Source organism: Bombyx mori, chromosome 5, assembly GCF_030269925.1.
Source record: "Bombyx mori chromosome 5, ASM3026992v2".
In the NCBI taxonomy this organism is placed as follows: Eukaryota; Metazoa; Arthropoda; class Insecta; order Lepidoptera; family Bombycidae; genus Bombyx; species Bombyx mori.
Window position 1 is genome coordinate 86505 of NC_085111.1, and position 19027 is coordinate 105531.

At 38.2% G+C, this 19027-nt stretch overlaps 1 protein-coding gene across 1 annotated transcript; it reads left to right on the forward strand.

The window, feature by feature from the left end:
- Positions 1-10264: 10264 nt before the first annotated feature.
- On the forward strand, positions 10265-15741 carry LOC101743979 (probable malonyl-CoA-acyl carrier protein transacylase, mitochondrial). The gene is made up of 2 exons (XM_038011091.2): positions 10265-10902; positions 12465-15741. Exons 1-2 carry the CDS (start codon positions 10565-10567, stop codon positions 13285-13287), a joined length of 1161 nt encoding a protein of 386 aa, XP_037867019.1. The 5' UTR covers positions 10265-10564; the 3' UTR covers positions 13288-15741.
- The last annotated feature ends 3286 nt before the right edge of the window (positions 15742-19027 follow it).

Here is a 19027-nt window from a genome sequence, read left to right on the forward strand (position 1 = left end):
TGATCATATAAAGAACAAGCAAAGAAAATATGATTCAGGTCACAATAACTCTCGCCACACTCACAGGCGGTACCAGTTACGATACCAAGTTTGTGCAAATGAACTGGAAGGCTGTTATGTCCCAGACGCATACGAATTATAGTAGAAGTGGCGGTTTTACCAAACGACAATTTGGCAAACCATGGCTTCCTGGGAACGGAAGACTGTATAGCATACAAGAAACGACCCTTAATCCGGCCGCTCTCTTCCCAACACATATTCCACGATTTGTGGAGGCATATGCCGGGCAAAGCAGCAAGATCATGGCCAAAATTCTTGTACGGGTATACGTCACCGGTCACAGTAGCACTGTTGGCCAAACTGTCAGCTTTCACATTTCCAGATATGCCACAGTGACTAGGTACCCAACAAAATGATACTAAATAGTTGTGTGATTGGCAGTGCAACAGCTTTCTCTTACATTCAAATATTACATGAAAAAAAGGGTTAAGTTTTAGTGAAAATTTTGCTAAGCTCTGTAATGCACTTAAGGAATCAGTAAATACAACGGTTTTTTTTAGTTTGAAAGACAGCACATATTCAAGAGCTTTTAATAGTCCAAAACATTCACCGGTAAAGACCGATGATTCCGGAGGTAATTTAATTTTCTGAACTATGTTGTACTGTTTGTGATACACTCCAACACCAACACACCCACTGGAGTGTTTAGATGCATCTGTATAAATTTGATGCCAGTTAGGCCATTTACTATTGACATTGCAATTAAAATTTTCATTGGCATTAAAATCAGATTTTTCAATGCCAAGAGAAAAGCAAATCACTGGAGAAAGTAAGAGAGAATCATAAGAAGCGCCAAATAAAGGAAGCACCTGAAAAGAATGAGTTGGGGCTTGTAATTGTTTGAATTTCAGGAAACTTTTTAACAGACAAGGTAAAGGTTTATGTGAAGAGGGTACTTTTTTAGAAAGAAACTCTAGTTTCGAAATGAGGGGATGATTATGGAACTGAACAATTCTAAAAATGAATCTATCGGACAGATATTGACGTCTTAAGTTTAAAGGAGGGTCACAACATTCTATTTGCAGAGCATTAACCGGACTCGATTTCATGGCACCAGAAACAATCCTCAAAGCCCTAGACTGTATGAGATCTAGTTTTCTAAAGCCAGCCACATTACCTGGGTCTAAGAAAAAGGTCCCAAAATCCAGTACACTTCTAATGACAGCATTATACACCAACCTCAGTGTAGCCGGGTGAGCACCCCACCAAACCCCACCGAGACATCTCAGCATGTTCAAGTTTCGCTCACATTTACTAACCACAAATTCGCAGTGTGGTTGACCCGTTAGTTTAGAATCAAGAATAGCTCCTAAGAACTTAACTTGATTCCTAATGGGTAATATATCCCCATCATATGTTATATTAAGTGAGCAAGGAGTACGGGATTTGGTGAAAAGTACAACAGTACTTTTTGAGGGAGACAGATCAAGGCCATTTGCATCCATCCAGATTTTTAGCAAAGATAAAGAGGAGGAAACATATCGTTCAGCAGTACTTACAGACATATCAGAGGCATAAATAACCAAGTCATCGGCATACTGTAATAAACTTGCTGAATCTCCGACTGAACCTTCTAGATCATATGTATAAATATTGTACAATAAAGGACTCAGAACAGACCCCTGTGGCAAACCTCTCCATACCAGCCTACTAGGCTTATAAGGGCCGCCAACATCTAAAATAATTTTCCTCTCCGAAAGAAGATTTACAATGGAATTAGTTAAAAAATCGGGAACCTTTAATTTATCTAATTTACTTTTTAGAATATGTAATAGAACGTTATCATAAGCCGAATTAATATCCAAAAAAGCAGCAACTACTGACTTTTTATCTGAGAAAGCATTACGAATATCCGTAACTAATATGCCTAAATTGTCCCCCACACTTTTACCTTTTCGAAATCCAAACTGAGTTTGGGACAGATATTCGTTATTTTCTATATACCATTCAAGCCGATTTTTAATTAAATGTTCAACAACTTTTGTGATCACCGATGACAAAACTATCGGACGATATGATTTGATATCAGATTGTACCTTAGACGGCTTTAAAAATGGCAATACTATTTGACTTCGCCATGACGGTGGAATGTCACCTGTCAGTAAAATTTTATTTATTAAATTTAAAAAGTAATTTAATCCTTTTTCGCCAAGGTGAGACAAAAAGGAATATGGAATCCCATCTTCCCCTGGAGCACTGTCTTTGACGTGATTTAATACACCTTTTAACTCCACTAACGTAAAAGTTAGATTTAGAGAAGGGGCATCAGAGTTATATTGCTTATAAGACAGGATAGGATCGTTGAGTGGAGCAGAAGGAGGAGCCAAACGATCAAGGAATTGATCTGCTAATTCTATAGGCAGCAACAATGCGTTAGAAGGATTGACAGCTGATCTAAATCTTTTGATATTTCGCCATATGACAGTAGCATGTGTTTCAGGTGATATAGTGCTACAAAATTTCCTCCACCCGTCAAATTTCTTTTTTTTAAATAGTTTTCTAACCTCTTTCATTATAGTCATTAATGCCTCGTAGTTTTTCATAGACATATTATTGCGATAATTACGCTCTGCTGCCTTGCGTTTCTGTATAGCATTGGTACATTCTTCATCCCACCACGGTGGAGATGACAACTTATTACTACGCGGCTTTTTCTTTGGAAAAACATTATCAGCCGATTCTAACAAAATAGCTTTGAAATAATTATTATCTATGACATTAACTTCTGAGCAATTATTAATTTTCTCTTCTATTAATAACGTGTATTGACTCCATTTAGAGTCTATGATTTTGTGTTTGAGGCGAGAGTTTTGAATACACATTGTATCCTTTTTTTTACAGGGAAATGAAATGATTATGGGATAGTGATCACTATTATAAGTGGAACACAAAGTAGACCAAGATAGAGAAGATGCTAACTGGGGAGTACAAATGGACAGGTCAATGGCACTAATTACTTCACCAGGCTTTGTGAGGCGAGTAGGAGAACCCGAGTTTAAAATGCACAGGCTATACATGTCTAAGATATCTAATAATTCATAACCATAACTATTAGATACTGAACTACCCCAAGATGTGTGATGAGAGTTGAAATCACCCAGAATCATGAAAGGCCGAGGAAGAACTGAAATTAAGTTTTTAATTTCATTGAAGATTTGCAAGGAGGGATGAGGGACATAGATAGAGACAAAACAGATACCATCAACAATAGCTGCAATGACAGAAAAGCAGTTACTATGTGAAGGGAGAGGGAAGGAAGAAAAGGTGCTAGAGTTTCTGATGAGTAGGCATACACCACCATATCCATCAGCCCTGTCTTCTCTTAAGCACGAATAACCAGGGATTTTGAATACAAAATCTGGCTTTAGCCAGGTTTCAGATAGAGAAAATATAAAAGGATTAAAAGTATTTATAATATGTATAATTTCATGCTTTTTGTTTATAATACTGCGGCAATTCCATTGAACTAACTTGTCCATGTTGGCCATTATTAATATTAGTATAAGTACGAATTAAATTAGCAGCGTGGGACGGTATAGATAAATTGGGTTCAGAAAGTAATTTGATCAATATAGTAATTAACTCTGCTATTGTCTGTTGTGAATTTGCATTAGACGAGGATGGTAATGCACATCCATTAGAAGGCTCTGGCATATTGTAGTCCCTTACAAGAGACTCATGTGCTACATGATCAAAACCTTTACTGTGTTGAGGAGGAGTTCTGGGTTTAGTGAAGACTGTTTTTTTATAAGATATTGTACGTGAGGATGGTGAACCAGGCAATACTGTATTTCCACCAGGAACAGATTTAGTTGGGAGAGAGGATACAATATCAGCAAATGATTTAGAAATGGGGGGATGTAATTTTGACGCTTCAATATAGGATAAGCTATTCTCTGCCATTGTTACTTTAATATCTGTTTGTCTCACGTACTCTGGACACTTTTTGCTCGAAGCAAAGTGCAGCCCAGAACATAAGCAGCAAGATACACAGTCTTCCTCCACATTACAAGTATCTCCAGTGTGGCCCTGACCACACTTGAAGCACCTGGGCTTTGACCTACATTGGACCTTGGTGTGCCCAAAGCGGCAACAATTAAAGCACTGGATGGTTGGGTATATATACAATTTAACAGGCATAGAATTATAACACATAAATACACGTTTGGGCAAAACTTGTCCATCAAATGTAAACATGACTGTTTGCGAAGGTTTCCATGTGGGTGTGTTGTTTATCATGACTTTATAGTTTAGTCTTCTAATTTTCAGAATTTCCCCACACCCAATGGGTACATTAGTGTTCTGCATAATATCTTCAGGGGACCACTCAGTTGGGACTCCCCTAACTAAACCCATCCTCGTAATGTTAAAAGTTGGGATAAAAGCCTTCATGTTGTTTGTAGCTAAGCAGTTTGAAGTGACAAAGCTGTTAGCGTCTGTATAATTATTAAAAGAAAGTGTCATTTTATTTCGGCCAATACGTTTCAAACTTCCATTAACAATATTTTTGAAAAAATTTTTTTTTAAAAATCTGCCAAACACAACTGGGTGTAATGTTGTACCATCATCATCAGCAGACTGTATTTTCTGCACGTGTACCACAAACGGGCCGTGGTCATTGGCATCATAACTAGCCCTACCAATTTGTGTGGAGGCTTTATGAGACATATCAGTGGGAGGAACGGGCTTTGAAGATGTATCAGTGCAAGGACCAGGTGCAGGCAAATCAATAGTGCTCTCAGTAAATTCGTCTTTGCATTGACAGTCCGATTGTTTAAATGTTTCTGTATTATTTTTTCTTTTCCTTTTGTTACAATTTTTACAAATTTTGTGGAGCTGGTTACGCTTCAGCTTCCTTTTAGACACCAAAGAGCAGTCAGAATCCATTCCGGATTCGTTGGAGATTGTGACAAATGCAACCGCGGGGGGCGCTGTGCCCCCCGGGTCCGGAGGCTCGTTCATATAAATATAAAAAACTTACCCCAACTCGAAGAAAAAAAGAATAAAATACAAAAAAATTTAAATAATAATAAAAATTACAAATATATACAAGTTTTAACTATTCTGATCACTTAATAGATTAAAAAAAAATATTTTTCAACAAATTCAAACAAAAACCGCGCCCGCCAAATTCAAAGGTTTCCCGCGTTTTTTCTACTGTAATGTCACACCCGAATCATTACCTAAGTGATGTGTTGATACACATCACTTAAGTAATGATTCGGGTGTATAGATACAATGTATTCGTCGTCACAGTATCTATTGAACGCACCGAGTAATGTTAAGAGTGATGTGTAATGTTTTCGAGTAATATCACCTGTCTGTAAAAGTGATGTCATATCACATTACATTGGGAAGTGATGTTTTGCGCAAGTCTAGTATATAGGAGGATGGAAAAAATGTATTTGGGCTAACTTTACGCGAATGCACATTATTTTATTTATTTATTTTTTAATTTTTTTAATTAAACTGTATACCAATTAATTGATCCTTCAGGATTTATAATTGTTTTTTTTTTCACGATTAAAACCGCGTAGAAAGTTTAGGCATTATAGTTGACGCATGCGCCATAGATTATACACTTATGGCATGCGCAGTACACATATTTTGTATACATTTATTCAACTAATACAATTAATTAAACAAAAAATGAGTAATTTCGAAAGAGAACAAACGTATTTTATATAAGAACAATCGAAAATGAATATTTACGAGTAATTAAGGACGAAAAAATATTAAAAATTGCAATCGAGGGGCTAACTTTTAGATATATTTTTAATATTTTTTTTAAAATAAATAAATGGGGAACAAACAATTATTAACAATGAACAATCAAGAACAAATGATGAACAAACGAATTAATAGAAATTAAGTAGAAAACAGGAAAAAAAAATTTTTTTGAGGGGCTAACTTCATTCACCCAGGAGTGGGTGATATAAATCGTATATAGATTCAATATCTATATATCGCAGCAATATCGTTGAATCCGATATCGCCCCGCACGAAATCTATATATCGATATCAGCCGATACACGATATTGCTCGATGTGATGCGCATCGCCATATCGGACCGATTCGTGAATCGAAATCTATATTTCGATATCAGCCGATACACGATATTGCTCGATGTGATGCGCATCGGCATATCGTACCGATTCGTTAATATCAGCAATATTCATTTGGTTCGTATCGAATCGGCCAGAGTGAGGGAGCGCACGATAGGGATATCATGTGATGAATGAAACAGAAACAGGCATTATCCATACAATTGTAAACCTTATATTTAAGTCCATATGTCTGTAGATTATTCTTAGCGTATCAGCTGGATACAATTAAGGAAAGAAGTTTCAACTTTCGACCCTAACTTGAATGCAGTATAGCCTATTTGCATCGTTGAATTTAATTTCACGCGCTTTGACCTTGAACTAGAATTTTTGAACAAGTGTTTATAAATACTTAAAGTTTTTTGTGTTTGATTTTTAAAGTACACATTTTTCTATTTTTAGTTGAATCCAAATAATTGAGTTTATTTCTTGTGTTTGTATTAAACTTTTGAAATCTACACTCTTTTGGTATATTTTGTAATTTTAAATTAAGACACAAAATACTAAAAACTGAAAATAATGTAGCCAGTCCTAAGCCTGGTAAAAGCATGAAGGAAAGTTTTTTTGATATTTTTATTTTCATGTTCTTTTTATTACTTTAAGATCATATTATAAATTGATATCAGAAAACCAACCGTATAACGTTGACTTAAATCTAAATCTACTACGATATTATATCAGCGTATCGTTTCAAATCTCAAATATCATGAATCGAGAAAATCTACTAGCATACATCAATATGTACATAGATTCAGAAAATATATAGATTCAATATCCGATATTGATCCTCGATATATAGATACGATTCGATACGCGGCAAAACCGATATTACCCACTCCTAAGATCTATGTTTTGTAAAGGGTAAACATTTTATGCCGGCCACTGACATGCGCGCAAATATTCGTACATTGTACGAATGTTTGCGCGCATGTGAAGGGCCGTTAAACATTCATTCGCAAACCTAGCGGCTGTGCAAATGGGTTCGCATACTCAATTTGCGAACCCGTTTGCGCTTCCTCCTACACTTGTTTACGAATGTCTCACGAATTTCTCCTCCTTTTTAATTCGTCAATAGAACATTGAAGAGAAAAAGAGTTTTTAATTCTTTCCCAGACATCATTAACAGCCATGCTGTTTTTAGGGGATTTCTTTTGATGAAGATACGCTACACATTAGACGTCACAAACTATGAAAATGGCGTATAGTATACGTCCGTTACCTTCGCAATCGTCAGCGCAATTGGGCAAGCGAATGTGTGGAAGACTACACGAAGGTTCGAGGTTCGCGCGCTTTGATGTCTGTTAAAAAACCGACACAGCTTGGAAAACCACGAATGCAGCGAAAACTTTGCATAATCATTCGCAAATGTCGTTCTACACTTGTGGGTTTGCGTATTCGTGCGCATGTGAGTGACCGGTGATAGAATAAAGTAGGTACCGGTAAAATGGGGCGATTAGGGATTGAAAGGCGAATCGGGAAAAAACCGGGAAAATCTTTCGACGCTCAATATAAGTTTTATATTCGTTGCAAAATCTTCCATTTTTTTGTAGTTTAATAGTAGAATGTTGACAGTTCACAAAACAACTCTGAATATGCATGATAATAGCTGCTAACTTATAAAAAATCGCGTTTGAAATTAACTTCCTGTGGTGGTAATTATTTTAGTGCTAGAAACTTTGCTCTCTTTTATTTATTTGATAATAATAGAAGACGACTATGATTTATAAACGTTATTTAGTGTTTGAACCAACATATATATTAAAGGTAAGTCTCAGTTGTTATTGGTTTTAATGTATTTGATTAAATAAAAATACATGTAAAAATCTGTTGTTTTTGGGGATATTGGGGACGTGTTAGGTACAAATAACAACGAAAAAGGGGTCAATTGGGATGAGAATACGTGAAATGGAAACGACCTAAGTATAAATAGGTACAGGTTTGTAGGGTTGTCTAAGTAGTTATAACAATATTTTTTAAATTTGTTGGTAAAAATCTGGTTTATCGAAGAGAAATTGAGAATAAGTCTTTATTTGAAATAGATAAGCAATTTAATATAAGTAAGTCGATTTTGCAGAGACATGTAACAAGATAAATGTAATCTCAAGGTGGACAAAAATGTCTAAGTAATACATAATAAAATATTTAATATTTGTTCAGAGTGGGGGTATTCATCTGATTAATCCATGGAATAACCGACACACCTAATCTCTTAACCCAGATAGAAATATCAGCCCCTAAGTACTTACCAAGAACGGAGAAATATAAACCGTTTCTAAGAAAGCCCACTATATATGTATAAATATATATATATATATATATATATATATATATATATATATATATTGTTGTTACTGCACTGTCGATTGCACCTATAATTGAGGTGATGTCTGCCATGTACTTTTGTCAGTTTTTCAATTTTTTTTATTGATGATCACTTTGTTGGTGCAACTAAATAAATAAATAAATTAAAACTATATATAAAAATAAAAGTAGTGCCAACCCTAGCAAATTTCTCATTTCGTCCCAATTAACCGCAATTTTCGGGTAAATAGGGATTACACATATTTTTGCATTTTTTGCTTAAACTGGAATGCTAGTTGCATAATTTTAAATTAGACAACAAAGATGCCCCCAAGACTCAATCATTTTGATCCTGATATAGCATTATATACATCAACAACTACCTTAAAATTGCTCATAAAGTTGGAATTTGTCCCTAATCGCCCCATTTTACGGTACCATGACATGGAGTAAATTGGGATTCTGGGGTAAATTGGGACAAACCTGCGGAAGATTCTCAAAGTACCTGTAGCACAGAATCTACTTAATTTTGTTTATGATAATATTTATCAATGTATAGAAGAAAAACCTAGTTAACCTATGGAAGTATTAAATATGAGTTAAGCAGTTGGTCCCAAAAATTCGTCAAATTAAATTGAAAATACTGGTTGAAAAGTGCGTTTTAAAACAGTTTAAAGAACTTTTAAAAAAAGTAATATTATCGTTGTTTTTTCAATAAGATCACAGTTTATATAAGTTTTTAATACACCTGGAAATACCACAACAAACGGTAAGTTGCAATATTCTTATTTTAAATACAATATTTCGACAAAATAAAAAATGTATATTTTTTCCTTTCTTTTTGGGGAAAATTGGGACGTTTGTGGGGTAATTTGGAACGAGACTGGAAAATTTAGGGACGAGAAAACACAAAATTGGAACGCCAAAAGACAAAATAGGGATGGCTTGTTAGGGTTGTCACTGATATCTTATAATAGATTTTTTAGCCTATACTATCACTCAATTGCGTGATGTGAAGAAGGTTAATGTGTTTATCAGTTAGTTTATGTAAGCATTATAGGTAAAAGAAAAGTATATATATAATTACTTTTTTTTCGCGACATTTACCTTGTAATATCTGCCCGGTCGTATGTCCTTTATAGCAATAAAAAAAAATTAAAAATTAAAAAGAGCTCAAACGAATTAAAACTTTTGTTATTTCAGAATCTATTCACGCGTCGAATCGTGATTTTTTTAACATTCACAACGCACACACAAATAAAAACAGGCCTCAGATTTTAAATGTAACATTAATTAAAAATCCGAGATATCCAATTATGAGTAGTGAATTAATTGAGTTTAGTTATTTAGCTTAGAAAAAAAATCTTTTATTTTTGTTATTATTGGCTCAAACATTATTTTGAAAATGTTGATTAAATAAAATTGTATTATTGCATTTCCAGTCCTTTTGTTTTCTATTTTTTATTTTATTTTATGATATTGTTTCAGAGTTGTGATTTTTAAGGAAATTAAATAATGATTTTCTAAAATATAACATGCACATACTTTCTTTGATCATTGTATTGTTGATTATCATTCACGTCACATCGCTTCGGAATAGAAACCAGCTTAATTTACACTATGTTGTGTATTGTGCTTAAATTATGGATTGTGTTCATCATTTCGGTCCATATAAATAATTGTATGGCACCTACCTACCTACCTATATATCGCAGTACTGCGAGCTGACAGCCCTTACAAATATCCCAATTTAACCCTTACCCGTGTCAATTTACCCCGGACGCGGGGTAAATTGGGACGGCCATTATTTTACCGATTATTTCTTTAAAATTAATAATTAAAATAATGTAATGGTTTTTATCACCTAGGTACGTTCAAGACTCAACTTATTTCTTTGGTTGAGCAGTGACTATTTAATTGGAACTACATATTTTAAAATTCAATCTGAAGTTCGATTTTGTCCCTATTTACCCCATTTTACGGTAGGTAAGGTACCTATTTTATTAAGATGTTGGAGACATTGTTATTTGTTAACATCTTTGGCAATGTAACTTAAAACAGAAAATGTGAATTTGATAAGGTACCTAATCAGTTATAGAATGATGAACACGTTCGCAAGAGTAAGTCGAGGTTTAAAAGTGGCACGAAGTTGTCGGACTCGGAGTTCTCGCAGTGAAGATACTCCGTTGCGAAGGTTGCTGGACGAAGCCAGCGCTTTTAATGAAGGTGCTGCAACGGAACCTGAGCTGCGTTGGGCCACTCAGCCGTATGCGGTGCGGCCCAACGAGGGCGATACGAACAAGGCACGTGTGGAGCCCTCGCACACTACCGTTCTGCTGTTTCCAGGCCAGGGCTCGCAACATGTTGGAATGGGCAAGAAACTAATGCATCTGCCCCCAGTAAGAGAACTCTACGAATTAGCCTCTAGCATTGTTGGGTAAGTAGTAACATTTGTGCTAACTATAATTGATAATTTAAATCTCGGAAGGTTAGAGTACAACTGTCTCATAAAACACAGAGCTCGAATTTAAGTGAGTGGGTGGTGAGTGATTACAGTACTAGCAATAGAAGTATCCTACAGAGTATGATATCTAGACTAAAAATTAACATAAATTCTGTAAAGATTAAATTAAGATAAGATTAAAGATGCAAATTATCTTATTTGAATGATCTTATAATTGTGCAAAAAGAATTGTATTAATTTTTTGTATTTATTTTATGGTAAACTATCTACATAAGTGAGGATTACCTTTGTTAAAAATATTAAATTAGGTCATATAAAATACATAATATTATATGAATAAAAAGAAAAAAATTCTTTTTGCATATAATTTTGAATGATGTTCGTTCATTTAACCAAGTGTGTCTTGTCAAATGAGGTCAGTCTCAAACACATTATAAAATGCTTATTGCACACTTCAAACAAGAATCCCAAATACTTTGTGGCACAAAAAGACAGAATGGTGGTACCTACCTGTGCAGGCTTTCAATTTGTCTTAGTACTAGTAAAAGCCTGTCACCACTAGTTATGCTGCTTAGCAGTTTTCATTTATTTTATTTAATAAGTCAAGTCAGTTAGTAAAAGGAAAACACTTAAATTTAATAAAGCAGTATGTAAGTAATGTAGGCAATAGACTGCAGGTTTTTTTTTTTTTTAATGCTTAGATGGATGCGACAAGCTCACAGCCCACCTTGTATTAAGTGGTTACTGGAGCCCATAGACATCTACAACATAAATGCGCCACCCACCTTGAGATATAAGTTCTACAATCTCAGTATAGTTACAACGGCTGCCCTACCCTTCAGACCAAAACGCATTACTGCTTCACGGCAGAAATAGGCAGGTCAGTGGTACCTACCCGCGCGGACTCACAAGAGATCCTACCACTAGTAATTACGCAAATTATAATTTTGTAGGTTTCATTTTTATTACACAATGTTATTCCTTCACTGTGGAGGTCAATCGTGAACATTTGTTGAGTACATATTTCATTAGAAAAATTGGTACCTGCCTGGGATTCGAACATCGGTGCATCGCTCAACACGAATACACCGGACGTCTTATCCTTTAGGCCACGACGACTACAAATGTTGTTCTATTCATTTCTAATTTTACATTTTACTATTATTCTCAATAAAATTCCACATTAAACCCAAACTCCTCTTACAACAGCACAAGGGCAGCAAGATTCATGGGCCACAAGTAATCCTTCCTTCCTTAAAAAATTAAAAAAATACATGTAAAAAAGGTTGATAAACATAAGTTGATACAGAGAAAAATGGAACTGGGTGTCGTTGATAATTGCAGCTCTGTCAGTCACCTAAGAAATAAAAAAATAATCTGTATAAATATCTCTGTTGCTCGAAGTAATAAATAAATTAAAAAGTTGCTTAATAGTGCCCTTTTAAATTTATTACCAAAAATTTGACTTGATTTATTGCTTTTTAATTATTAAGTATAAACAACACACTATCAACTTTGAATGTGCTCTTTTGTAGATGGGATGTGGCTCGAGTTTGCACTGAGGGACCTGAAGAAGAACTGAGTCGACACTGTCAGATCGCCACGTTGGTGACGTCACTAGCGTCCCTCGAACGACTGCGAGACGAGCGACCCTCCGCGCTCGAGCGAGTTCGAGCCGCCGCCGGCTTCTCGCTCGGCGAAATCACGGCGCTCACTTTCGCGGGTGCGCTCACACTCGAGGGCGCGCTGCGGCTGGTCGACATCCGCGCGGCCGCCATGCGCGCCTGCAGCCAAGAGCGTCGCGGCGGCATGCTCACCGTCTGGCTCGGCGCAGACGCCAACCTGTCGCATGCGCTGCTGCGGGCCAGAGAGCACGCGGCCGAGTGCGGCGTGGCGGCGCCCGTGTGCCGCGTCGCCAACTACCTGTACCCGGGCTGCAAGGTGGTGGCGGGCGACGAGGAGGCGCTGCGGTTCGTGGAGCGGCGCGGGCCCGAGTTCGGCGTGCGCAGAGCGGCGCGGGTGCGGGTGGAGGGCGCGTTCCACACGGAGCTGATGGCGCGCGCGGAGGACGCGGTGCGGGCGGCGCTGCACGTGCTGCAGGTGGCGGAGCCGCGGGTGCGCGTGGTGTCGGCCGTGGACGCGCGCCCGTACCGCGACGCGAGGCACGTGCGGGCGCAGCTGGCGCGGCACGTGACGCGGCCGGTGCGCTGGGAGCAGACGCTGCACGTGCTGTACGCGCGGCCGCGGGACCAGCACGTGCCGCTGACGGTCACGTTGGGTCCGGCGGCCGCGCTGCGCTCCACGCTGCGACAGGTCAACGCCCGTGCGTGGGACAGCTCGCTACAAATTCAAGTGTGAACCCTGTACTGTTCGATCGCGTCGGTGTTAAATGTATAGAAGCACTAGCTGATACAATTGTAATTACATTTCATAAATGTGCGGATCGGCTCCAATGAATGGAGTTTGCTGTTTAAGTGTGATAGTCATTGAATATAAAATAAAGTAGAAGAGGTAAATAAACGCATCTCTTACAATAATGAAAACGCATACATTAGAGACGGCCGAGTAGTCGTGTAGTGCCCGGCGGTGCCCGGCGTGTTCGGCAATTTGTTTTGATCCGCGCACCCGCACGAACAACTCGGTTCAAATAACGAGAATACTCTGTTTTAATAAAATATCAATTCGAGCGAAATAATGAAAATTAAAATTAAACAGACTTGTTTATAAAATAACAAAAAATGTTTAATAATCTTAAAGGAGAATGAGAAATAAGAATTATCAATTTCAAACATAAGTAGTTAAATTAATACAATTAAAATTTATCAAAGGTAAATGATGCAGGAAAACTAGACCCTCAGCGCGTTCTGGTAAGAGTCCGTCTCGTCTTTGTAAACGTTGCCTGCTTCGGTAAATACGCGCTTGCCGAACACAGCGCTAGCAAGTGCACATAGGGTAGACACAAACATGCCATACATGCCATCTTTGGATACCTTGTTGGAAAGGACTCTTAATCCCGTGACACCGAAGCTTCTTGTGCATATCGGTCCAATAGGCATGATGACAGTAGTCAAGTATCGCCCAAATATTAAATTGATCTACTGAAACAGGATTCAAGGATTTTGAAAAATGTATTTATTTTCATATTAATGACGAGATTGATGATTTATTTGTTAAAATATATCTACAAAATACTACAGTCAGCCATGATAGCTTAAACACCAATCAGAGTGAATTACGTCACGCCTTAATAAACGTCATCTTGTTTCGTTTGAGCTTACGCGCGATCACTGCAATTTTAACAAAAAAACTATTGTTTTCGCTTTACCTGTCGCTAAAATACATTTTATAATCGTAGTTTATAATTTCCACAAAAGCCATCAGTAAGCTCTCTAAATTGGTTATTTAATCTAATTTTCTTTACACATGAGTATCTTGTTAGCAGGGATATTAGTATGTTTTTCTATTAAATCAATTAAGTAATAACAGCTTTTGGGAACTCCAATGTAAGATCGCGGGCTCTTTGTAATTTTAAGCGAGGTACATTCCAGAATTTTAGATGCCTCCTGTTTTCTATCGTATTGTATCATCTCACTGTAGTCTAATATAGATTTGATTTGGAGAGATATTGTTGATGGTGATGATTGATTGGAGAAGGTTTATGTAATGTGGATGTCCATGGCAACGTGAAATTGCCTCTTGTAACTTTAAATGGTGATGTAGAAACAGAATGGGTATGAGGTTTCAAGGGTGATGCCATCTGATTTATTAATTTATTTTCTCTTTGAACGGCTTTACTTCTGAACTTGTGAGTAATAAATACTTAAATAGACTTATCAGTCATTCTCGGGCAATGTTTTCTGTTAAATTTTCTTATATGTTGTCGCAAAACTAAAAAGTAAAAATAGCAAATTAAATGCAGGACTTAAACAACACAAATAAAATGCAGGACTTAATAACATACCTAGGTAAATACAATCTGCATTTCTTTTTACAAACAATAAATCAAACAAAGTTGACAAAGTATTTAGTAGATATTTGATAATTTACTTTTTCTATAATAAATGCTTAGCGGGTTAAAATATTAGGTATGTATGATAACAGACAATGATTTTAATGGTTATTGTCTAAATTGATAAATTATGGTAAATAGTAAATGAAATTAATCTTTTCTGTTATCTATAGTAATCTTAGTTGTTCGTTTTTTTCTATCTATTTGGCATTCAAATTTTGTGAGAATACAGCCTGGTTTCATGCGAACCTGCAACACCAAACCCATTGTCCATAATAATTGACCATATTATCATATTGTGGTAACTGGAATATGAATAAAGCACTCATTGAAATAAATATTACTGGTTATTCAAGAGATAAATTGTAATCTCAGAAAATATTGAACTTATGAAATTTTAGACATCAATTAAGGTCACACATCATTGTAGAATTTACGAAATATGTACAAACTTATATCAAAATTATCTTTACAGAAATACATTGAAATATTTAGACTTAAACCTGCTGGATCTCGCCGTGCAAGTGTCAACCGTCTATTTCTCATTGTTTTGTTATTTGGGACGTAAACAAATTAACTTGCTCAGAGTTTTTATAGATGTAACTCAGAGTTTTGTGCACTAAGGGACCACACACCACTTATACACTTTTGAATTCATATTTATTATGCAAAATAACTTGATTTATTAAACAAGCATCTAATGTTTACAATTGACGTACTGAAGTTTACTAATCCGTGACGTAATGACCGACGCCATGACACTGATCAGCATGTTAGCGCGAAATAAAAATTTTAAATTTAAATTTCATTTTATTGCATAAAAACCTGTATTTTCTACAAAAATATGATATATTTTTGATATAATAGATACTTCTGAATATCATAGAATAGATATTGAAAATTAGTCATGGAGCTGTTAAAGTTATCTCGCTCTGGTTGATCGGTAGATACCAATTTTTCCAAACAATTCCAAAAAGGTGTGCGGGGTTCTTGTGACTGTCTTAATCAGTTACAATTTTTTGTATTATTCGTTTTCTATCACTACTGCCACTCAAGATAGTCCGTCCGATAGCAGTCTGTTGAGTCCGAATTTCTTTGGTTTGAAAACTCATTCTGAATCTGGGGTCTAGCAAGGTTGTCAAACAGTAATACTTATCATCCTCTAATATCTGAAAGTGGTTCTGCACCTCATTTTTAAGCTTTTGTAGCATACCTCGTATATTTGGGTAGATTTCATGATTTAGATTTAAATTATGATAAATATTTTAATAGAACATTGGTGTGGGGTATTACTTCAGAAATTATCGAGAATGTTATTTTAATTATTAATGTAAAGGGATCACTCACTCAGGATCTTCCACAAACATTCTGTCCACTGTTGAAGGTAGGCTGTACTCGGGTTTTTCGGCATGCACTGCGGTACCATACTGTCTTTCTCTTCTCCCCTTCTTCCTCTCAGGAGGCGCCGGAGTCCGACATAACCCGGTCCGTTACCCCCCTCGACCGGGCTTACGTAAATGGATTCTTCAGCGTTAAAAAGAAAAGGCTGTACTCGGGTTGTTTGATTTGTAGAGAGAAATGGCCCTCTTTTGCTTTAATAATCTGTCAATCATATAGTGTGTGCTATTCCATCGCGTTGAAGAGTTTGTGCTCAGGTAAATTGAGCTGTTTTTGGATGGTGATCAGTTTCTCTTGTGTAGATTGCAGACTAATTGAAGTGACCTATGATTTTTCTTGTAATAGCAATAATGTCATTCAAATTTTGCACTTTCAGAGCAACATTAACAGCTTTTTATTTTTATTGCCCTTGTAGGCAGACGAGCATACGGCCCACCTGATAGTGAGTAGTTACCGTCGCCGATGGACTTCAGCAATGCCAGAGGCAGAGCCAAGCCGCTGCCTACCGCTAAACGTAATAACCTCCTTTGCCAACATGCGGACTCACATTTATAGCTTTATAGCTTTAGCTAGCATTGGACCCACTGTCTCTCAAAACCAAATTAATATTGGTAGGTATGAATCTCAGTTTGCAGATGTCTGACAAAACAGAATGAATATTTTTACTCGTGTAGGTTCCTTTAATATCTCTTATATGCAACATTCTGTGCTGTAGAACAAAATCCTTGGTGAGCCGGTGAGTTGTGTAGTTTAAAGAAGCAAGTTACATACAGCTCCAAATGTCGTTATAGAGTTATAGATACAGTTTTAGCTTTTGTAATTTCTGTTCTAATTATGTCTTTCACTTTGCTATTATGCTTCTGGTATGACACTGTAGGAGAAGTATTAGTTAAGCTGCTTCAACTAACTAGATTGTCTAGGCACTGACACAAAGAAATGCTTAACGACGGAGGGAAGATCTTCCACCGAGCGGGTCAAATTGCTCGGTAGACCAATGGTCCGAATGTTGTTCTTCGGTACTTGTATATACTACGTTCAGCGCTTGTTGTGGCATTCTCACAACCTAGTGGGGTCCTTCCCATACATAACCCACCCCAATCCCAGCTGATTGCCGTTTTCACGGCATAGGCATCCCCCCTGCAATTAACTGCTGGCTAGTACAGCGCAGGGGGTCAATTCTCACTCAGGGAACTCGCCTTTCGGCGAGTAACATTCAAGTCCCGGGGACGCCCCCCCCCGAGCAAAATCTCAACATGGATGAAGATTTAGCAGGATTTTTTGGGTCACTTGCGGATAAGTACCTAAACTTCCGGATCGGAGATGGACTTCGAGTCCGCAACAAGCCCGCAGCCCGGAACCTCGGATGGGTTCCAAACGGGAAAAAGCGTACTCGCGTCGTGGAGTCCCGGAGCTCCACGACGAGGCAAACCAAATCCGCGACCGCCTCCCGTCCGCAGGTAGTCGTGACACCGGAGTCGGACTCCGGCCGCCGCGTAATTCCAATGCCGCGTCCCAAGCTCGCGCCCGCGCAAAAAACCGTCGTTCCGCCCCCGCTGATACTCCAGGAGAAGTCAGCGTGGAACCGCGTGTCCGAGGCCCTTAAGGCCAACAAAATAAATTACACCCATGCGCGTAACGTCGCGCATGGGATTCAAATTAAGGTCGCAACGCCGGGCGACCATAGGACCCTCTCCGCTTACCTCTGAAAGGAGAACATAGGTTTCCATACCTATGCTCTTCAGGAGGACCGCGAGCTCCGCGTAGTAATACGCGGAGTACCGAAGGAACTCGACATCGAGTACGTCAAGGAGGACCTGACCGCTCAGTCCCGCGCAGTCTTCAGGAGTCTCGCAAGGCTCCGTGCTCTCTCCGTTATTATTTAGTTTGTATATCAATGATATACCCCGATCTCCGGAGACCCCTCTAGCGCTCTTCGCCGATGACACGGCTATCTACTACTCATGTAGGAAGATGTCGTTGCTCCATCGGCGACTCCAGATCGTAGCAACCACCATGGGACAGTGGTTCCGGAAGTGGCGAATCGACATCAGCCCCACGAAAAGCACAGCGGTGCTATTCAAAAGGAGTCGCCCTCCGAATACCACTTCGAGCATCCCACTCCTTAATAGGCGCGCAAACACCTCCGCCGTTAGCCCCATCACTCTTTGGTCAGCCCATACCGTGGGCCTCGAAGGTCAAATACCTAGGCGTCACCCTCGACAGAGGGATGACATTCCGTCCCCACATTAAAACGGTACGCGACCGTGCCGCGTTTATACTAGGACGACTCTACCCAATGCTTTGTAGTCGAAGCAAACTGTCCCTCCGTAATAAGGTAACTCTCTAAAAAACTTGCATACGCCCCGTCATAACGTATGCAAGCGTAGTATTCGCTCACGCGGCTCGCACCAACTTAAGACCCCTTCAGGTTATTCAATCCCGATTCTGCAGGATAGCTGTCGGAGCACCATGGTTCCTGAGGAACGTGGATCTCCACGATGACCTGGAGCTCGACCCCGTCAGTAAGTATCTACAGTCGGCATCGCTACGCCACTTCGAGAAGACGGCATAACATGAAAACCCACTTGTCGTGGCCGCTGGAAACTATATACTTTTTTTTTTTTTTTTTTTAACGCTGGGGAATCCATTTACGGATACCCGGTCCGGGGGGGTAACGAACCGGGTTATGTC